Consider the following 24150-nt stretch of genomic DNA (forward strand, 5'->3'; position numbering starts at 1 on the left):
ACCCCCAACACACACTCCCAAACACACACAGGGCCAGATGTACGTACATTTGCGAACGTAGCGTTATCAGCGCCATGGACACACCGCAGATTGCGAACGCTGTCAGACCCAAGTTTCCGTCGTATTTATCAATCGTTCAATCCTTAGTGTAAGCTGCACCTTTCTCTGCCCTTCTCCGCCCATAAACACAATTTACGAACGTCCACAACTGAATGGCAGCGCCTACAAGCGCAGTTGAATGAAGTTAACTGATGACAACATTAAAAAGAATCAAACGTTTAGCGATCATGAAATAATACCATACATGATAAGATGTCAACAAGCAGGGAGATAATGAAGATCAGTAGTTCTACTCAAACTACTTGTGCACGTAGGCTATGGAAGATTGGTCAAATCTAGCAAGTAGGAAAGTTTAAGTGAATGACGTGAAAGTGAAAGTAAGACATGCGAAAGGCCAACGAAAGTTAAGGTTGCTTTTGGTAGTACAAATACTTTCACCACAAAAACTGGTGTTTTAAATAGCGATTCTGTTGTCTTTGAAAGGTTCTCTTATTGACGCATTGAACTGCAATTAAGCAATATAGCACGAGTGAGAGGGGTTGGTCATGGATATTTCCACGGGTGTTGTTCGGCCGTAGCCACGAGGCCGGAGGCCGAGTGGCGCTGGCAACAACAGCCGTGGGAATATCCATGACCAATCCCACGATCACGAAGTGCTATATTGCTTTTTATAACAATTCTACCACAAACTAAATAATCTGAAAACACCCCAATATTGTTTAAAAATGTTAATTTCGACATCGTTCTTACGCATCAAAAAACAGTTCCCTTTTCAATAGACAGCGTCTTGGTTGCTAGGTAACCAACATTCCAGATCCCTCTTTACGGGTCTTTGTGGTTTTACGTGTCTTCTTGAAAGAAATGTTGAAAGTCGGGCTGAAATCACATTCATATCTAGCTTTGCTGCATGCATGTTACAAGGACACTGGGCCATGTTATGTAAAGGGACATGGTACTGCAAAAAAAACGGAAACATAGCCTACATTGCAGAACCACTCAACTTTATTAATTTATGGTGAATAAATGTTACACTATTGTGCACAGCCCCATATGTTTTCTGACCACGATGCTAGCACGTTAGCAGCGTTAGCTAACTATGCTAACGTTAGTTATCTACAAGTCTCCTCCAAGTGACAATCATATTATAGGCCCTACACAATGCTGGCAATGCTGAGAACAATTAGCATCCTTGTTTATCTTACTTACATTGAGTTGACTGTGTAGCTTAATCCACAGATGTGGTGAAGCACTGTTTCGCTATGGTTTGCTAAGGAGTAACCCATTGCTTAAAATAGTGGAGAGCTGGGATGAGAACATCGTGTCAAATCTTAGCATTGTATCGCTGGAGTGATTTATTATTAGCTGTGCAAAGTCTGAGTTGAAATGTCCAGGGATATTCCAACTCATGGAACGTCTCTCGGCCAATCAGAAACAAATAAATAGTTCCATAGAACCCAATTGTTGTATAATGTGGATTAACACCTGCTTTTACAAGGCGGAAGTATTTAGGCGCAGAATAGACGTGCGCTTTCAGGAGCACTTTGTACATACCGCGGAATACATAACTAGGCGCCCTTTACTCTTCCCCTCCCATCTTTTTACGCTAAACTCCCACTTTCCCCTGGATCCTCCCATGAATGCATATGCATGACATGACAATCGCAATCTGCCACTTTCAGCTCCCGCGACAGGCAGTTTGCGCTTTTACATCATTGCGGCCTGTTTGTACATACCTCGCAATGATTTTACACGCACATTGCGAAACAAATATGCCTGAAGTGGCCGCAAAAGCGTTAGTACATCTGGCCCACAGAGTCAAGGGCCTCACTAACCACCACCAAAGTGTAGCAGCACCTGGTTGATGAAGAGCAGCCGTTTTGCAGCAGAACCACACACCAGCTTGAGGTGGAAAGGGAGGGCAAGGCAAGTTGATTTGTATAGCGCATTTCGTGCAACTTCATCTTCTACTGAAGCTCATAGAAGGACTGCAGTAGTGCCTGCTCAAACAGAGCACTTGTGTGATCAGTAATGTTTTGTTTACTAACTACTATGTTTCTGTTCTGAATGAGGAGTAATGTAAATACGTCAAAGAATATACAGAAATAATCAGACAAAGCCAAGTCAGTAATATATTGATTATGGAAACAGTGAGAATATACAGAAATGATAAGACAAAGCCAAGTCCTTAATATATTGATTATGGAAACAGTGAGAATATACAGAAATAATTAGACAAAGCCAAGTCCTTAATATATTGGTTATGGAAACAGTGAGAATATACAGAAATAATTAGACAAAGCCAAGTCCTTAATATATTGATTATGGAAACAGTGAGGCCTTTTGTGATTACTAGGTCAAGGGTGTAGAATGAGTGAAAATTAAAAAACCGTCCTCCCTTCCAAGTCAGAAAGTACACACATGCACACTCGCAGATACCTTACACACACACGGACACACATACACACAGATCCCTATCACACACACAGCTTTGTGCTTGAGTGAGTGTAGCTGACAGATATGAGGTGGAGTATGCTGAGGTGTGTGTGTGTGTGTGTGTGTTAATTGTGTTCCCTCCTTGCAGTGTGTGTGTGTGTGTGTTAATCATGTGTGTGTACAACAGTAGAGTGATGGGGCAGCAGTGTCTTCCCACACAAACACAAACACATCAAACTTCCTCCTCTCTCTCTCTCTCTCTGGGTGTACACAGCTCTGGGCTCATTTGAATGTTCCAGAGACGGACTTGCCTGAGTGTGTGCCAGGATGTGTGTGTTGATTCCACAGATGAGAGCTTTTGCTGGATTTGTTGTCTTATTGGTTACTTCAACTTATGGTAAGTGTGTATGTGTTTGTATGTTCTCTCCTCGTCTAGTGTGTGTACGTGTGTGTGTGTGTGTGTCTTTGTAAAATAGACCAGATTTAGTTTTCTAGAAGATACTAATGCTAATTTAGGTTTCATGAACCCCTGATATCTTGGCAAATGTTCTTCTGAAACAGATGAACTGGACAGATGACTCATTTAATGGGTTGTAAAGGAAGCTCATGTTCGGCTCTTAATGAATGTGGTCATTGCTAATGATGTAGCCCTGGCTGTAAAGCTATACCCCTGACTCTATTTGGGCCCTTACATATTCTCACAACCATAACCTACTCACACATACAGGAAGTATATAGGCCTGCTGTATTTTATTCATACATACATTAAATTAGGAATTTACATATTGTAGTCAATCAAAACATCATATCATAATAATTTTGTAAAAACAAATTAGTCTCCCATATTGCCTCCTACAGCTAATATAGTCAAAAGAGATAATAAATGTTTGTGTTCATTCATACTGATGTGTTCAAATGATGAGAATGAATCTCCTCTTTTAATGCAGGTCTGGACTCCATGTGTGATGCTATTCATGATGCTGCATGTTATGGGGCTCTGGGAGGACCTGTGTACCTGCAGCTGATGAGGGACACCAGAGGACATTATCTGAACCTTTTGTATGGGCATGCAGCTGTTTTTACATTCAGAAGATCCAAGCCAATGTTCTATAAAGAGTTCAACACCCCATCAGTCCTCCAGAGGTGGCAGTTTGTTCCTGATAACGGGACCATGATTATCAACCCTGCAGAGAGGAGAGACGCAGGAACATACAGAGTGCAGATCACTGAGGAGGCAACAGGGAAAACAGTGAGAGAACACACAGTACAGCTGACCATAGAAGGTAAATGACTTCATCTCACCTCTGATGTGATAAGAGATGTAGCATCTCCTGCACTGTAACACAGAGGGGTTTAGGGAGGATCTCAAAGGGGTCTATAAGAACACAGTGCAGTGGATGAGAGTTTCAAAAGGGGTGGCAGACAATAGACGGCTCTCAAAGTTGACGTGATAAAGGCGCAGGTTTATTTACAGTACGCAGTGCAATATATGAAAAAACAAACTAAATACTTTGAAAAAAGAAAACAAAAAAACAGCCATCACAGGCAATAGTAACTCAATATAGTAGTGGATTTTATCGTTCGTTCTCATGACACAGTTCGCGTCGTTCAGTTCCCCAAGATGATTCGTTCTGAATCGTTCGTTCGTTCGTTCAGTCGCATTTCTGGTACCACGTAGTTCAGCGGTGAATCATGGAATGCAGGTTCTCAGCTCCTTGTTTATGCAAACGGTCAACACAACACTGTAATTGTAACGTTAGCGGCAAATATATAGCTGCAGCTTCATGATTATGTGTACTTTTAGACAAAGCAGCAGTAGCTAATGTGTTCATTCACCTTCACATTAAATTGACATATTGAAGGTAAATAGTGTAGACTACAGCTAGATTAGCTAATTTCTTTTTAAAACGTGTTCATTCATAAAGGAAGAAAGACCCAGTATGCCGACAAACATGTTTAAAGGCTTGGCAGAAAGATTATATTGATGGAAAGGTTTGAAGTCCCCATTTTGCCTAGGCTACAAAGCCATAATCACTCTGCTTCTAGCCGAGAACGAGTGACTAACTGAACGAGAACGACAGACCGAAGTGAAACAGGGGTCTTGGCGTGAACAGGGGTCTTGGTGTGAGAACGAACGAACGAGACAGATTGAAGAGACATTTATTAACCTGGCATGACACAGAAACTACAAAGACAGCATGCATTTACCATTAGACAGATATTTAAATGTAAATGCCAATATTTAAATGTAAAATGGAATTGTTAATGTAAACCATTATCGTTATTTTTTTATCGTCTCACTAGCCCATTTGTTTTTTTTTTCATGGAAATGGTTGCTATGCTTTCATGCCCCTCATTGGCTAATTCGATGAGAACGTTTCAGAAACAATGCAGACAACAGCATACGATTGGTTTGGCTCTCACCTTAGGAAGCTGGGCCATAGGCATTCACAGCAGCACTAGGTGTTTCAGCAACAAACGAAAGAACGAACAAGAATCCGTTCAGGTCGTTCATTTTAAAGACCCGTTCGAACTAACTGATTCGTTCGCGACCGACCCACCACTACACACCACCATTCCATTCTCCCTTTCACCCGTACATATAGAAGTATTTGGTAGAGCTCACTTTTAACAGGGAGTAACAAACATGGAATACATATAGGCAATACTAACAAACATATATAATACATACACATACTGTAGCTTTACAATACAAACTACATAAATGGCCACACATTTCAGTGTAAATGCTATGTGGAGTGCTAAATGCTATGTAGAGTGCTAAATGTGGAGTACTAAATGCTATGTGCTAATTGCTATGTGGAGTGCCAAATGCTACAGTATGTGGAGTGCCAAATGCTATGTGGAGTTGTGCGTAGTGACTTATGAACAGCAAGTTAAGTGAAAGCGAGATCTTTACTTTTCACATTTCCTCCCCCCTCAGAAGGCTCGATACTAGGGTGTCCACCACAGAGTTTTGCTTCCCTGCCCTGTAGTGGATCTGAAACCTGAATGGCTGCAAGGACAAAACCATCAGGTTATGCATGCATTACAGTGTCCAAGGACCAAGTACCTGGTCTCACTGGGAAAGAGCTTACAGCTTATGCTTTTGCTGCTCCGCCTCCCCCTGGAGAAAATTTGCCCCCAGTCCAACTCCAGAGGCATCCATCTGCACCATGAAATGTCTCTCAAAATCCGGACTCTACAGCATGGGTTCACTCAGCACTGTCTGTACTGCACAGGTTCACTCAGCACTGTCTGTACTGCACGGGTTCACTCTGTCTCTTTTAGGTCCTGGAAAGCCCGCTCATGCACCTCCTCCCACCGGACCTGTACAGCACCCCACTTCCGGGTCAGATCAGTGAGAGGTGCTGCTTGTGTAGCAAAGTTTGGGATGAACCTCCGGTACCACCCGGCAAGGCCCAAGAAAGACCTTATGTCCTTTTTGGTCTGGGGTCGAGGGCAGTCCCGGTACCTTATGTCCTTTTGAGGTCTAATCCTACTCCACTTCCTAGCCTAGATATCTAGACGCAGCCTAGCGACAGCAAATGTAATTTGTAGCCAGGGTAGTGTAGTAACTCTCTGTTGGCTTGCGAGTACTTTTGAAGCCTAATCACCCCATCTCCAAGTATGTGCCCTAAATATCTGACTTCCTGCTGAGCCAGGGCACATTTCTTTGGCTGGATTGTCAGCCCGGCATCGTGAATACAATTCTGATTAGCCACTGCTAAATGTTCTAGGTGCTCACTATATATGTCACCCATGTACTCATGTTCTAGGTGCTCCCGCCAGGTCGTGCTATATATGACTATGTCCCCCAGGTACTCATGTTCTAGGTGCTCCTGCCAGGTCGTGCTATATTTGACTATGTCACCCAGGTACTCCGCTGCAAAGGCTCCAGTGCCATCCAAGACCCGGTCCATCAGTCTTTGGAAGGTGGCTGGCGCCCCCTGCAGGCTAAAAGGCATTACGTAAACTGGTACAGGCCTTGGGGTATGGAAGGCAGTGTGTGGCTTAGCTCCCTCAGCCAAAGAAACATGCCAATACCCTTGCAAAGGTCCAAAGTGTTAACGCCCATAACACTAGCCCAGCTCCTTAACCACTACGCTAACACCACGCTAACACCCATAACACTAGCCCAGCCCTTTAACCACTACACTACCACCAACTTGTGATCTCAGCCAGTCCTGTGATGTGGGTTAAGGGAGCAGTCTGGGGTAGGAACCCTGGTCTCTGGTGGACACCCTGAACAAACATGGCCATGTGCATAACTACCTTCTGATCCTCACTGTGGTTCCTCCCCTTCTCCAGCTCCCGTGTCTGATGTGGATCTGTCAATCAGCTGCTCAGCCAATGGGGAGAGGAGTGTGAGGTGCTCCTCCAATGGGGACAGTCCTCAGTACAGCTGGTCTCTGGATGGGAGGCCTCTGGGTGAAGCTGATGCTGATCTCAGTTCAGATAACCAGACTCTCCTGCTGAGGGGGGATGTGACTGGACAACTCACCTGCAGCGTCAGGAACCACGTCAGCAGCACACACACCACCAGACTGATGGAGCTCTGCTCTGGTCAGTGACTTCACACATGAGTGATTTACAGTAATCATGATTTCCTCTGTAATCTGTAATACAGACATCAGGCAGGTCAATAATGATTCTGCTCTGGGGCAAGCTCATGTAAATGCCATGATGTCCACAACTCTGATTGGCTATAAGAGAATGGAATACTAACAGGAAAAAGTATCTAAGCTTGACAGGTTGATCAGTAAAGGGTTTCTATCTGTTCAGCTCTGGACTCTTCCTGATGTGTTCAAATGATGAGAATGAATCTCCTCTCTTAATGTAGGTCTGGACTCATTCTTACTGATGTGTCCAAATGATGAGAATGAATATCCTCTCTTAATGCAGGTCTGGACTCCATGTGTGATGCTACTCAGGATGCTGCATGTTATGGGGCTCTGGGAGGACCTGTTTATTTGCAGCTCATTGAGGACACCAGAGGATGTGAACTGAAGTTCTACCATGAAAACAAGAGAGCTTTTACATTCAGAAAAAACAAGCCAGTGTTCCATGATGAGTTCAACACCCCATCAGTCCTCCAGAGGTGGCAGTTTGTTCCTGATAACGGGACCATGATTATCAACCCTGCAGAGAGCAGAGACGCAGGAACATACAGAGTGGTGATCACTGCATCATCAGGGACATCAGTGGGACAACACACAGTACAGCTGACCATAGAAGGTAAATCATTTCATATCTGAACATTAACACTGAACCACAGTGAGGTTTGAGGTTTATAGGTTCATTATTCCACACATTATTCCACATAACATGCAAGTCAACTCATTTATGAGGCTGTGATGACTATTACTGTTAAAACTGTTACACATGTTGAAGGTTCAGTGCAGAGAGAGATGGATTTGGCAGAGATGTTGGGGGTTTACAAGTTCATGTTCAAGAAATAATAATATCAATAAGTAAGTAACAGCTCCCTAAATGTATACATTTGCATAATTCCTCCTCCCCTTCTGCAGCCCCCTTGTCTGATGTGGACCTGTCAATCAGCTGCTCAGCCAATGGGGAGAGGAGTGTGAGGTGCTCCTCCAATGGGGACAGTCCTCAGTTCAGTTGGTCTCTGGATGGGAGGCCTCTGGGTGAAGCTGATGCTGATGTCAGTTCAGATAACCAGACTCTCCTGCTGAGGGGGGATGTGACTGGACAACTCACCTGCAGCGTCAGGAACCACGTCAGCAGCACACACACCACACCTCTGCTGTTTGGATGTTCTGGTGAGTTACTATTTTACACTTTCTCAGTGACTGTTCCACACTGAATTACACACTTTCACAAACTTTCTTTCCATCATGGTGATATCTTTTAAACAAATAGTTTTGTAGTTTTCAGTAGAAGTGCGCGGTGTTTGAAACGTCTGCAGGATCAGTCCCACTGGACACACAGTCCCTCCACTGGTCTCATATGCAGCTCAGGGAGAGAGACGCCACCCAACACACACATACACACACACACGCACATGTACACACACACGCACACACACACACACACACACACACACACACACAAACACACACACGTACTGTACATGCACACACACACGCACACGCACACACACAAACACACACTCCATGCCAGGTCTGTGGTTGGAAAACAAAATGGGCACAATGCAACAACTACTGTTTTTCTTGATGATATTATTTGTGATAATGTTGCTGTCTGCAGGAGGTATTTCTCCAGTGTTCATCAGTGTGTGGCTGGCAGAGATCATCATCCTCACATCACTGCTGGTGGGAGGGTATTACCTCTACATAAGAAACAGGACATCACACACTCCAGGTCAGACATTACACACATTATGCAGAATTACACATCTTCATCTTCTCTACACTAGAAACAGGACATCACACACTCCAGTTCAGAATACACACAATACACACTTTTACTACATGTACACCACACGTGATCACACACTCCAGGTCAGCGTACACATTACACATTTCACCTTCTGTTTTCTACACACCTGAAACAGACACCTCATCCTCCAGGTGAGTTTACAGACCTTCTAGAGAGTGGCTAGACTGTTACTGCACTAATGTCTTTGTTGTTTGTGTGTTTTTCTCTGTGAGAAACTGGTGTGTCTCGTCTCCCTCAGGAGGAGGTGCAGATGCAGTGACTCCCCATTGGTCCAGAGGAGGTGCAGCACCAGACTACTCCTTCATTCCCCATCCACTATAGAGACCATGATTAGTCCAACAGTCATAGTAGCCTGTTTAATTCACTTTGGAAAGAGCTCCAACTTCAATTCTGCTGTTCATTGGCGATTTCATGCTATTGTCTGGTTTCTTCTGGGCCAGATGCTCGCTGGTGCTTGTGTGTGTGTGTGTGTGTGTGTGTGTGTTTTGGCAGCGGCAGTTCTACTAGTTTAGCAAAAATGACCTTAATTATGCAGGTTGAGAGTCGTTCTGATGGTTCTACAACAGTTTCTGGGTCGTTTGGTGGGTGCTTTGTCTCCCCCTATCGCTTCTCCGCGGAAAAAACGAATATGCAACTTCCTGGTCCCGGTCCGAACAAATCCGGATGTGACTCAGCGGAAGTATCTAATCGCACCTCAAAAATGTAGTCAGATTGTAGTTTCGAAAAGACGCCGACGTTGCTTTGTTGCTGTTGAAATTGTAAGTAGCCTACCTTTGGGTGAACTTTGTAATGTGGTTTGATAGTCTCTCAAACAATGTGTTTGCTCGACCATTTTATTGTGAGCCCTGTATGTGTTTAGCTTGGTTTCTTGATGGCTAGCTCGCTAGCTAGTGGGGGTTTAGCGTAGCAGTCACTTGCTACCGAAGCTGCAGGGGGAGCTGTGTAGTGAAAAATGCGAGCCCAAATCCGGCGAAAACCCAGAAACAGCGAAGGAATAACCAGACCTGCATAGTGCTTCTTTAATGATAAAATAACAGTCATCCTAGTGTGGACCTGTGTGTGTGTGTGTGTGTGTGTGTGTGTGTGCGATATGCTAAGTTTATGTACTATATGCCATACTCTCTCTCTCTCTCTCTCTGTGTGTGTGTGTGTGTGATGGTGATTTCATGACTGTTATCTTTTCATGTTTTTTTTGTCATCTGTGTATGTACAGTATAGTTTTGCATTAGAGGATTCTCTGTTGATATTAACTCAAATAAACAGCTGAAGAGGCCAAGAGCAGAGAATGCATGTTCTCAGCTGTGTGTGTGTATGTGTGTGTGAATTGGATACTGGCTAAAAGAAAAGCTGTTTGTGAACTGTAGCTCCATCAGGGCAGAATGTCTCCCATGGTATGACCAGTAGGGGGCAGCACTGCAGTGTGAGATCAGACAGGTCCATTTGATGGCTGTACAGGCCCACATATGACAGCTCTGAAGTGGAGGTACTGCCGCAGGAAGAGAACGCTGAAAAGACACATTCAGTAGAATCATCTATCCATTCATCTATCCATCCAGTATATGTTACTGTAATGTCTGTAGTAAACGTGCTAACTCCAGTAGAAAGCCTGTAGCCCATGCCTGCTGGTAAGCGCTCTTTACAAATAGGATGATAGTAGGACAATAATGCTTGTAATAAACATACAGTTGGGTGCTGCTGGAGAATTTGGGGCCCATGCGTAAAATACTTTTGGGTTCGGGGCATGACGAAAATGTTGAAAAATAAGATTTCCGGTAATTTTCCTATTTGTCTCTTTTCAAGTTAGAAAGTGTAAAAAGACTAACGGAAAATGAAACGTGGCGATTTTCTAGGCTGATTTGACATGCAACTATACTCTCATTCCAGCATAATAATCAAGGAACGTTGTGAACCTACCATGGGCACAGCAGCACAATGATATCACGCAGCACCTGAAAATAGTCCCCATAAACTAACTTCCAGCAACAAGGTTGAACTGCAGCAGAGAGTGACTGGATTAATACGCCTGAATGAGAGTATAGTTCCATGTCAAATCAGTCATCTTAAGCGTGATTCTATCGGCCGAGATGCTAATGGTCTAATCCGATTCAATGATCTATGCTGCATGAGAAAACAATATCCTGGACGGGAGATGGACCAACAGCACAAACATCTGTCTGTCTGTCTGACAGGTGAGTGGGTCTAACAGGTGCACAGACAGGTGAGTGGGGCTAACAGGTACACAGACAGGTGAGTGGGATTAATAGGTACACAGACAGGTGAGTGGGATTAATAGGTGAGTAGAAGACTAACTATTCATGTCCCATTCATATCCATGTCCAGATAGTTTGAGGTGCTACACACATCAGGACAACACTGGGCCTATGGGTGGGTGACGCTGTGATGTGGAAACAGTTTTTTGTCCTTCACAGCAGGAGAAGTGAGGGCTCACACACACACACACACTCACACTCTCTCTCACACACACACACACACACAGACACCCTGGTCTCAGTTGGTCAGCTGGAGTACAACTCAAGTACTAAATGTGTGTTGTGGTCAGCTCACAGAAGGTGCCATTTGACCATAACGTGTGTGTGTGTTGATCAGTCCAGAGAAAGCCCTACAGTATTTGACCGTAACGTGTGTGTGTCTTGGTCAGTGCAGAGAAGGCCCTACTGTATTTGACCTTAACGTGTGTGTGTGTTGGTCAGTCCAGAGAAGGCCCTACAGTATTTGACCATATAAGGCATGTAGGGGCACAGCTACTCACTGACATCACCACCAGGAGCTAAAATAATCATAAACAAACAACACAAACTCACACATTTAACCGCTGTGATGGTGAAGTGATGGAAAATAAAAAAGAGGAACTAGATGCAGAAGATTCTTATTAGAGAAACATGAGAAGTGACCTTTTTCAGTGTGTGTCAAATTGCAACACCAAAATCTTCAAGTGAAAAAAGAAGTTTTTATTTGCAATTTTGCTTCAATAACTTATTTATAGTCTTTTACAACTGTTTACAAAACTCTGTGTCTATTTTTCAAAACGTTATACACAAATCCCAGAATTGCTCGCTCAAAATACAAAATGCCTCAAATCTCCAGCAAAATGACACACGACATTCAAAATGTCATAAACATATCTCTAAAGCAAGCATTCGCTTCACATTATAAACACTTTTGCCATAATATGACATTTTGGATACATCATGTTCACACTGTTGCTCAAAACTTAAAGCTCTTCTATCTTTCATTGGCTTCTATATTCTCATTCAAGAGAGTAGTTTAAATTCACAGTAAACATGTAATAAATATTGAAACTAAAAATAGTGATTTTTTCCCAAATAATTTGCTCTTGTGAAAATGACTGAGTCTCCTCCTACAGTATGTGTGTAAGGGCACAGCTACTCTGACCTCAGCATCAGGAACACATTTAACCGCTGTGATGGTGAAGTGATGGAAAATAAAAAAGAGGAACTAGAAGCAGAAGGTTATTATTAGAGAAACATGAGAAGTGACCGTTTACAATGTGTGTCAAATTACAACGCAGAAAGATTCAAGTGATGTTATTATGATGATTTTTTATTCAAGTCATGTAATTCAACATTGAGCCATGAGAGGTCAATAAGACCTATAACACAGAGAGTATTTTGACTGGGTTTTGACTGTGTGTGTGTGTGTGTGTGTGTGTGTGTGTGTGTGTGTGTGTGTGTGTGTGTGTGTGTGTGTGTGTGTGTGTGTGTGTGTGTGTGTCTGTGTATGGGGGTGTTATATCGGAAATATGCTGAGCTGTAGTCTGTGGCCTTTATGGTCAGATGCAGAGGGTCACTTGAGGAGAGGACTTGTTGCTGATGAGAGAGGACTTGTTGCTGATGCAGAGATGTGAAACACAAAACACTGCCTGATGTTCTGCAGACTTAATACACACACAAACACACACATACTCTTTCTCTCACACACACACACACACACACACACACACACACACACACACACACACACACACACAGACTTTAAAGGAGTCTGCACCCTAGCAGCAGAGTTTTGAATATATTGCAGACTGTGTAATCTATTGAATGAGATGCCAATGAGTAGGGCGTTGAAGTAATCTAACCTGGAGGTGATGAAGGCATGAGTAGGGCGTTGCAGTAATCTAACCTGGAGGTGATGAAAGCATGAGTAGGGCGTTGCAGTAATCTAACCTGGAGGTGATGAAGGCATGAGTAGGGCGTTGCAGTAATCTAACCTGGAGGTGATGAAAGCATGAGTAGGGCGTTGCAGTAATCTAACCTGGAGGTGATGAAAGCATGAGGTGATGAAGGCATGAGTAGGGTGTTGCAGTAATCTAACCTGGAGGTGATGAAAGCATGAGTAGGGCGTTGCAGTAATCTAACCTGGAGGTGATGAAAGCATGAGGTGATGAAGGCATGAGTAGGGCGTTGCAGTAATCTAACCTGGAGGTGATGAAGGCATGAGTAGGGCGTTGCAGTAATCTAACCTGGAGGTGATGAAGGCATGAGTGACTGTCTCAGTGGCAGATGGAGTGAGAGAGGGGAGAGAGGGGTGGAGTTTAGAAATGCAGTTCAGAGCTGTTAGTGATGTGTGTGATGTGTCAGTCAAAGGACAGGGTAGATAAATAGCACTTTTACAATGTTTTACTGTGGAGGGGGAACCTCACTTAACACCACCAATGTGTAGCACCCACCTGGAGAACCTCACTAACCACCACCAATGTGTAGCACCCACCTGGAGAACCTCACTAACCACCACCCCTCACTAACCACCACCAATGTGTAGCACCCACCTGGAGAACCTCACTAACCACCACCGATGTGTTTATATGCAGAAAAAGCCGCCCTCCTTTCCAGGTCAGAAAACGCGCTCGCGCACACACACATACACACACACACACACACACACACACACACACACACACACATACACACACACACACACACACATACACACACACACACACACACACGTACATACACACGCACACACACACACACACGTGTACATACACACGCACGCACGCACGGACACACACACACATATAAAAATAGGTTAATGTGAGAGCATTCAAACACACAACCACACACACAAAAACACACACACACACACACACACATGTGTGTGTGGGGGAAGACACTACTGCCCCATCACTGTGTACACACACACACACTGCAGGGAAGGAACAAACCAAACCCACTAACAAACACACACATACACCCTGTGCCATCATCGCTGTCCTTTGCAGACCTGTGCGTAAACACCTTCTTCTGGTGGTGTGTGATTGGTGGAGCCTGGCAGTCTGACCTCTCCGTACTCCACGGTGTTGTCCACTCTCGTCCTCTCCTCCGTTTTCCTTCTTATCAGGATGGACACCTCGGCATACTCCACATCATAGCCGTCACCTGCACACACACAAGCACAGAGATGTGTGTGTTTGTGACAGGTATCTTTGCGTGTGTTCACACACACACGTCAAACTTCCTCTTCTCTCTCTCTCTGGCTGTACTCAACTCTGGGCTCATTTAAATGTTCCAGAGATGGGCTTGCCTGTGTGTGTGTGAGTGTGAAAGAGAGTATTTGTCAGAATGTGTGTGTTGCTTCCACAGATGAGAGCTTTTACTGGACTTGTTGTCCTACTGGTTACGTCAACTTATGGTAAGTATGTGTGTGTGTGCGTGTGTTTGTATGCTCTCTCCCTATCTAAAGTGTGTGTGTGTGTGTGTGTGTGTGTGTGTGTTAAAAATAAGAGTTTTCTAGATGATTCTACTGCTACTTTAAGTTTCATGGAGCCATGATGTATTGGTGATGTTCTACTGGAACAGATGACTGTTGGTTCTTATGTAGTGGCTTATAAAGGAAGGACACAGTGTTGGGCTCTAAATGCATGTGGTCATTGCTAATGATGTAGCCCTGGCTGTAAAGCTCTATACCCCACTCTATTTGGATCCTCACATATTCTCACAGCCATAACCTACTCACACATACTGATCAGCTACTGATACTGAGCTGAAATGGACACAAGACTAAGAACTGCTGACATGTTCATCCATTTGTTTGTCAGAAGTCATTGCTGGTGAATTTAGAATGCTTATTTAGGTTTATTTCTATACAGATACAATAGGTTGGATTTTGTGTGGGTGTTTCAGCTACTGTCATCCAATAGAGATCTTCTATGTGATTCTATATATTGAGGAATGCCACCGATCCATCACAGCTTACAGTAGTGTGCTGTTTCTACCTGATACAGTGAGATTTATAATGGTAGTGTGCTGTTTCTGCCTGATATACAGTGAGATTTATAAGGCTAACAGTAGTGTAGAACCCCTGACTCAAACAGTGTCACACCAAACAATGTCACACACACAGGGCTGTTCAACACAAAATAACTAATAAAGCTCATTCATACTGATGTGTTCAAATGATGAGAATGAATCTCCTCTATTAATGCAGGTCTGGATTCCATGTGTGATGCTACTCAGGATGCTGCATGTTATGGGGCTCTGGGAGGACCTGTCTACCTGCAGCTGATGAGGAACACCAGAGGACACAAACTGAGCCTCTATTATAACAGTGCACATGTTTTTAAATTCAAAAGAACCAAGTCAGTGTTCTATGAAGAGTTCAACACAACATCAGTCCTTCAGAGGTGGCAGTTTGTTCCTGATAACGGGACCATGATTATCAACCCTGCAGAGAGGAGAGACGCAGGAACATACAGAGTGCAGATCACTGAGTCAACGGGGAGAGGAGTGAAACACACAGTACAGCTGACCATAGAAGGTAAATGACTTCATCTCTCCTTTGATGTGATAACAGATGTAACATCTCCTGCACTGTAACACAGAGGGGTTTAGTGAGGATCTCAAAGGGGTCTATAAGGACACAGTGCAGTGGATGATTGAAAGTTAATATCCTCATCTGCTCTGTTAGACATTAGTAAGTTCACTAATCGGACTCTAATGGCTGTAAGTAAACTCAGAGAGTGTGAGCTGTCTTCCCCCACCAAGCCTCAAGTGTGAACACACAGATACAGGATATGAACTCAGCAGTACGGAGGGGTTTGTCTTTGAGCAACTCTGAGCTGATCCTGATTTGATCCCATTTTCACAGAACATGTTCATGTCATTTTATGTTCATGTGTTTTATTTTCATGTCATTTTGAATCCTTTCATGACCCATAAGAAATCTGCACTCTTAACTGAGTGTCATTTATTCTCCAACCTGAATTGCATCCACATAATTACAAAATGAATGCTTGAGCAAGGCACCTAACCCCTCATTGCCGCTGTTGTTGCAGGCAGCTCACTGCGCCGGGATTAGTGTGTGCTTCACTTCACTGTGTGCTGAGTGTGTTTCACTAATTCACGAATTGGGATAAATGGGACAGAGACCAAATTTCCCTCACGGGATCAAAACAGTATATATACTTATAGGCTATTTTAGAGTAATTATACTAAAACTACTGTTTTAAGCTTTTGTTCATTCTTAGCTCATTTACATATAGAAAAGAATGCACACCCTCCGAGGTGCTGGCAAGGGAAAATAAACCAAGAAAAAACTTGGTCGCTGCACACTCTATCTCTTAATTCTTTTATTTCAACGTTTCGGCCTGTCAGCCTTTGTCAAGGTTCCTAATGCGGACACTAGAAAATCCAGTCTTAAAGCACCAGGTGTCAATCAAGGGCACTCTGGGTATCTCACCAGGTGGTGTGTAATCAAGCCAGGTCCCCACAATCAATTATGATGCACATAACCACAACATACAAAGGGAGCCTATCATCAAGACGATTACAGAAACACTAGTGTTCATAAATTACAATATTTGCAAAATTTACAAGACAGTCAGCATACAACATATCAAACACTTTGTAATATTCTACACATTATGTCTTTACCTAATTCATCATGGTCACTAATTACAGTACATCATATGCATGTTTAGTACAAATACCCAATATTGTCACTTTCAATCCAATCCAACACTTTCTGTCCACATTCAAACATGTCTATATGTCTATAAAGTTTCTTTTAAATAAAAGGTCTCAAATCCAGTTCTTCATTCTTAGCTCATTGAAAGCATTTGCATAATACCTTCCCCCCTCAGCTCCTGTGTCTAGTGTGGACCTGTCAATCAGCAGCTCAGCCAATGGGGAGAGGAGTGTGAGGTGCTCCTCCACTGGGGACAGTCCTCAGTACAGCTGGTCTCTGGATGGGAGGCCTCTGGGTGAAGCTGATGCTGATCTCAGTTCAGATAACCAGACTATCCTGCTGAGGGGGGATGTGACTGGACAACTCACCTGCAGTGTCAGGAACCACGTCAGCAGCACACACACCACAAGACTGATGGACCTCTGCTCTGGTCAGTGACTTCACACCTGAGTGATTTACAGTAATCATGATTATCTCTGTAATCTGTAATACAGACATCAGGCAGGTCAATAATGATTCTGGGGCCTCATTTATAAAAAGGTTGCGTAGAAACCATCCTTCATTTGATCTTAGATCATTTCTGAAATGATCGTACGTGTGATTCCGAGAAAACGAACGTACGCACAAAAAAACGTGCGTACGCCACTCTTCCAGATGTGCCCATTATAAATCACAAATGAACGTCAACTTGTGCGCAGACGGATGGTTTTAGGTCTCCGCCTTGTAAACACCCCCTCATCAATATCATTAGCATATGTTTTAATGAAATCAATGGCCTAAAAGCTGTAGCTTATGTAAAATATATTGAAAACATTGTATAGGCCTAGCCTATGCCATCTGATGTTAACTATATGCGTCAGTTCGAATAGCTTAACTAATTATGTTTTTTCCAGCAAAGCTTTCTGGAAAGAGATCGTATGCATCCATGTCCATTGTCCCCTGCTCGCTTTCATTCCTTTTGCTTGCAGTAATGTGAATAATCAACATTTCGTATGTTTAGGCCTACTTTGTAGAAAAAAAATGGGTAGGCCTAGCTTATGAAGGAAAGACCTCTAGGCCTATATAATCCTGTACGTTATGGTACAGTAGGCTACTGTACGTTTCCAATATGACCCAGGGTAATATGCTGATTTAGCCTACAAAACAGAGGACTAAATTATAAGCGTGATATGTCATGTAGGCTTAACGTTTCTTTTAGGGTAGGCTATGTTTTTGCTGAAAAAGTAGCCTAGTTCGCCAGTCATTTTTCATTCATTCTGCATTTCTTTGCTATCATTTTCTTTCAATAATGTCCAATGGCTTAAACATTGTCCTTTATTGTTTGCTTTAGGCTTACCTTTATATTTTATCCTACATTATTCAACTCACGTATTGTCATCTGATCTTGGGCACTGCCAGTCAAAAAAAGCAAACATGTGCGCGCTCTGCACCTCTTTACGGAACTCCGACCCAACACTAAATATGAAGATGCCCTGCTTTCAGAGGATAACTTCCGTCCCTTGGTTGTGTAGGCTATATATGATATAAGATATCTATAGCCTACATTGTATAGCTTACAGTGAAATATTACCTTTCTGTTACGAAGCTGGGAATAGGCCTATGAGCGCAAATTAGGATGTAGTGGAGGCTAAACGCGAGTAAACGCAGTTTATCCACCTGAAATTTCAGAAATAGAGTTTAGGCCTACCCACCTCTTATTAGAGTTTATCCACCTCTCAAAAAAGTTTATTCACTTTTAACATTCAAAACTGTATGATCAAACACTATCCTATATTCCCAATACTGCACAATAACCTCCAACATTATCAAACTGTTGCCTTTTTGAATGCCTTCCTCTCCTAAACGAGGGCAATTGGACATTTGATGGTGAATATTAGATTGGTGAGAACACTAAATATACTAGATCACCTGTAAGAATGTTTCAATTATTCTATCGTAGGTCTTGGTGTTTTTTTTTTAGATATTGTGAAATAAGTAAGCTATAGGTCTTTTCACTTTCTTAAGTGGGCTACAGTTCTCATTAGCAGTTTTATGCCAAACCATGAGACACTAAGCTGAGTCCAAAAACGTCTTTAAAAATCTTCTGATATTGATCATGCATATGGCAAAGAAAGACATGAGATCGTTGGTCTTGGAATTTTGAAAATGCATCGCACTTAGACCTCAGATTACTTGCAGTACCCCGGCATTACCACAAGGAAATGGTCGTACGTCAAGTTTGAACCTGACATGGAGATAAGCACTTTTCCACGTCAAAGACGGTTTTTATAAATCTGAGCGTTGGCATGGATTTGAGCGTACGCACGGTCAAAGATAAAATCTGTGCGTAAGAACGCTTTATAAATGATGCCTCTGGGGCAAGCTCATGTAAATGCCATGATGTCCACAACTCTGATTGGTTATAAGATAATGGAATACTAACAGGTGATGCACATAAGTATGCTTAAAAGGTTGACCAGAGAAGGTGAAATCAAATAGCATTCAATATCAATCTAATTTGGTATGTAGTGATAATTGCAATGATAATTTGTTTATTTGATCATCTGTTGTCTATATGTATTATGACAGCCTTTACCATCTATTACAGTTTTTCTCGATTGCTTTTACCTGCTTAAGTAAACTAGAACCCACTTGGTCTTCATGACTACTTTCTTTGCACAGCAGAAGTCATCTCTTGCGAATGTGTTTACACATTTTCATTGGGTTCACACATTTCTCACACCCTTTTGCAAAACAGTTAACACAGGTGTCATTCAAAAGCCCCAAACTCTATTGGTTTTCCCATGCTAAACAAAAGGAAAACATCTTTTCACAGGTGGTATAGATTCCTTGCATAGGTCTGAATCTCTGATACACCTGTGTGAAACTCCTTTGCACAATTCTTCAATCAACAATCATTCATTATACATAAGATATGTCTGTTCTGTGTTGCTATTTGCAAGTATGGATCTAATGCACATTTAGACAAAGTACTGTATTGCCTATTTGGTGGAGAAAACAGTACAAAAGGTGTTTACTGTAGGTCTATTTCGATGAAAAATGACAAGTTGTAGTTCAATGAAATTTACTGTATCTTGCTAGGTGTTTACTGTATGTCTTACATGTCAATGGCAGTTACATCTTGGGAGGAATGAATAAATCATTTTTTTATTCAGTACATTTTGTCTTTTCACAGTTTCTGATAGGCCTACATGAAAAATGAGAAAGTAATGGAACAGACATAGCAAAAATGCTCATTTTGAGAAGTAGATTTTGCATTTTGTTGTCCAGTGTGTAATGATTGATTAAAGAGTGTTTTTTAATTGGCAACAAGTTGTAGTGTTTGAAGGCAAGATTTGCTTTTGCTGCATGTTTTAAGTGTTTTGAGAGAGTAACAGCCTTTTGCAAGCGAGTGTTCAGTCACATATGGTGCTACAGGTGCTGTTTCCTTACCTCTGCTGTTTGGATGTTCTGGTCAGTACTGTTTTACACTTTCTCAGTGACTGTTCCACAGTGAATTCCACACTTTCACAAACGTTCTTCCCGTCATGGTGATATCTTTTAAACTAAACTATCTGACAACACATGCTTTGTAGTTTTCAGTAGAAGTGCGCTGTGTTTGAAACATCTGCAGACACAGTTCCTCCACTGGTCTCATATGCAGCTCAGGGAGAGAGACGCCACCCAACACACACACACACACACACACACACACACCCCCCCCAGGCCCCTTAGCAGCAACACAAACACAAGAGGCTCTAAAATAGGGTCTTAACAGGCTGTTGTTGGACAACAAATGGGCATATCACACACAATGCAACAACTACTGTTTTTATTGATGATATTATTTGTGATAATGTTGCTGTCTGCAGGAGGTATTTCTCCAGTGTTCATCAGTGTGTGGCTGGCAGAGATCATCATCCTCACATCACTGCTGGTGGGAGGGTATTACCTCTACATAAGAAACAGGACATCACACACTCCAGGTCAGACATTACACACATTATGCAGAATTACACATCTTCATCTTCTCTACACTAGAAACAAGTCTCACACACTCCAGGTCAGAATACACACAGTACACACTTTTCTCATCTACTGCCTTTACACCACACGTGATCACACACTCCAGGTCAGCGTGCTATTTGTGTGTTTTTCTCTCTGAGAAACTGATGTGTCTCGTCTCCCTCAGACCAGGACGTGGAGCTCACTCTGACCTCCACGAGTCGCAGGAGGACACCAGAGGAGGTGCAGATGCAGTGACTCCCCATTGGTCTAGAGGAGGTGCAGATGCAGTGACTCCCTATTGACCCAGAGGAGGTGCAGATGCAGTGACTCCCCATTGGCCCAGAGGAGGTGCAGATGCAGTGACTCCCCATTGGCCCAGAGGAGGTGCAGCACCAGACTACTCCTCCATTCCCCGTCCACTAGAGACCCTGATCAGTCCTAGTAGCAGTCATAGTAGCCTGTTACTACAGTAGACCTGTTCACTTTGGGAGGACCTACAACTTCAATTCTGCTGTTCATTGGCGATTTCATGCTATTGTCTGGTTTCCTCTGGGTCAGATGCTAACTGGTGTTTGTGTGTGTGTGTGTGTGTGTTTGGGAGTGGCAGTTCTACTAGTGTAGTTTGAGAGAAAGTGGAATAGAACATTATGCCCAATATTCCAATATGTGGTTTAATGTTCTGCATTTCTCATTAGTGGGTCACTTTGATACTAAAAGTAGGATTCTATGTAATGACTGTACGATATCTGTACTGTCCCTGTGTATATCTGTGTGTGACTGTGTTTAGAGATAAGCAGGAATATTATGACTTTGCAGTGTTTCACTGTTCTGCATGGCTGCGTCAGTAGCTATCTGCTCCGGATTGCCAGGTTGCCACTAATCAGAGTCTGATTCAGTGTAGTCCACGTGAGATGGGATGACCAACGCCATCTCCTATCAGCCTGGAAGGATACTTAAACCCTAACTATTTCCTTGTCTAGTTAGAGCAGCTGATGGATCTTTAGGTGAAGTCATGCTGTCTCTCCCTTGATGCGCATCATTGTAAATAAACTCTGTTCCTGATTTTTCATACTATTGGTCTTACTGGGTCTCTATTAAATCTATGGTATCAAAATTACCATCAGTTTATGGAGGTCCCACCGAGATTGATAAGGATTATATTGATCTATTACTGTGTGTGATCCCTCATCCCGCTGGAAAGACGCGCTCTCAGTAAGTAGTACGTTTTGTTCCTTTAAAGTGCTACAGTCCTTAGCTGGACAACAAGGGAGAGGGAGTTGAGCAAGATTACTGTCCACGTTGGGTGATACGCTGCAGCAACGCTGGTCGGTCAGCTGTAAGCGATCTAGGCCCTTGACAGAATTGGGCATTTTGCCCCGAAACAAGGAACAGATTGTGTGCGCACACGAAACCGGTCTAAGTCAACGAATCTCCTGAGAGTTACAGATGTTTTGAGTACAGGTCTGGGCGAGAGATCACAGTCACTTTACGGTAACCAATCAGGAACATGAGTCAGTTTTTGTCTCAACATGTATGTCTATGTATGTTTCTGACCTATGGGTTATGTGTAAGTGTGCTTTGCAATTGTCTGCTACTCTCTGATACTAACATGTCTGAGTGTCAACCTGTCTCTGCTTGAACTACTATTTGGCATAGTTGGTTCGGAGCTGCAAAGCTATTTGAATCTAAGAAAACATCCGCCTCATCTGCGTTGTTAAGGGAAAGTTAACTTACTTGGCAGCTTTGTCTGTCTGTGGCAGCCACACATGGTCAGCAGCATTAGTTGGGCCAAACTAAGATAAAGGTGGGGACGCCTATTCAAAACATCCCAGTGCTGCTAACATTGTGTGCCAGCCAATCAAATATACCACACAATAATTAGGAGAATCCGTCTAAAAGTATAGGCTACATGTTGTGTGTTGCAACTAAAGACTGAGTTTGTTTTGTCTTTGTCTTCTCTCCTGTCAGTCGACATGAGGCCTGAGTGAGAGTGTGTGTGTGTGTGTGTGTTAGCCAGCTGATATGCATGAAGGTCACATTTCTGTTACAGACTGTAACTGAGAATACACATAAGAAAGATGCATCTGACTGTTAACTGTATTGAATTTTTCTTTTTTGCTTCCTCTCAATAAGATAATTATTTTTGGGATTTTGCTTGGGATTCAGACTTGTTTGATTTACTGAACTATTCTCAACTAAACTAAAGCCAAGATTTTGTTAAGTGTTTGAAGTCTAATTCCTTCTCTCCTGTTGAGTTGTTCCTTTCCACAAAGGTAAAGGATATTCTGTGGTCACCATTGAGGGCACTCTTGCTGGTACGGTAAACACTAACACACTTAACCATAAGGTACAGATCTTCTCTGACTTAGCTGTGTGTGTGTGTGTGTGTGAGTGGTTGTTATCTCTGCACTTGAAGGTCAGGGAGCCAGTGTAAAGAGAGAGAGAGAGAGAGAGAGAGAGAGAGAGAGTGGAGAAGAGAAAAGACATTTATTACACTTGAAATATGAAGTTAAATATATTTTATATCTAAGTTCGACCAATTTGAAGGTGTTGCTTGTCAGAGGAGTCTCAACTTCTCTTTTAAAATGACGTTTTGATGTTGATAGCATACCATATTAATTCAGTCAAGAGTGGCAACATGTTTTGTTTTGGTTTGTGTTTGATCAACATGCCTTAATTATTTTATTTTGTTTGTTTTCCTGTCTATGCTAAAAGAGGCACGTAATGCCCTTGGTTGATATTCTTTTTAGATTTGCCAGTTTTGGAAAATTATATGCCATTGAATTACGATTGTCATTGAATAATCTCTACAGTCCTAAGTGTTTTTGTTTGTTTTTCCTCTGGAACAAAATGTTACAGTCCTGGTTCTGGGGATGGGCCTCTGGAAACACCCGTAAGGGAGCTGAACACGCAGCAACGGGTAAACCAGAGACTTACAAGCAGACCAGGGCCGTTAGGTTGCTACCGCCCATCATATCTTTTTTTCCCCTGGTGATTCAGGCCCTAGCCCTAGAATAAGATATGCTCAGAGAAGCCTGAGATTCTAATATTTGAGAGATCTGCTCACAACAACAAGTAAGGTAACAAACCAACATTTGATTAAGTGACTACCCATTGAGAGTAGTCACGCTTGAGTTTGACTATGGGTGTAGTTACGCTTGACTTATGTAGCCACTTAAGTATATAAGCACTCTTAGAATGTAAAACTCTTTGCTTCAACCAGCTGTGCTGGTTTGCAAAGATTCAATATAATTGGATGATTTTGATCACTGGCTCCTGTCTCATCTTCTTGATTCCGAA

The 24150-nt window shown here is 42.7% G+C and overlaps 1 protein-coding gene across 1 annotated transcript; it reads left to right on the plus strand.

The window, feature by feature from the left end:
- The first annotated feature begins 3664 nt into the window (after positions 1–3664).
- LOC125307638 lies at positions 3665–21546 on the plus strand. The gene is made up of 13 exons (XM_048263692.1): positions 3665–3742; positions 5785–5898; positions 6330–6429; positions 6805–7059; positions 7399–7731; positions 8025–8279; positions 8728–8841; positions 9158–9235; positions 15364–15504; positions 15628–15714; positions 17039–17293; positions 20715–20828; positions 21035–21546. Exons 1-13 carry the CDS (start codon positions 3665–3667, stop codon positions 21103–21105), a joined length of 1995 nt encoding a protein of 664 aa, XP_048119649.1. The 3' UTR covers positions 21106–21546.
- Positions 21547–24150: the final 2604 nt, after the last annotated feature.

The sequence above is a fragment of the Alosa alosa genome, chromosome 14 (assembly GCF_017589495.1).
Source record: "Alosa alosa isolate M-15738 ecotype Scorff River chromosome 14, AALO_Geno_1.1, whole genome shotgun sequence".
In the NCBI taxonomy this organism is placed as follows: Eukaryota; Metazoa; Chordata; class Actinopteri; order Clupeiformes; family Clupeidae; genus Alosa; species Alosa alosa.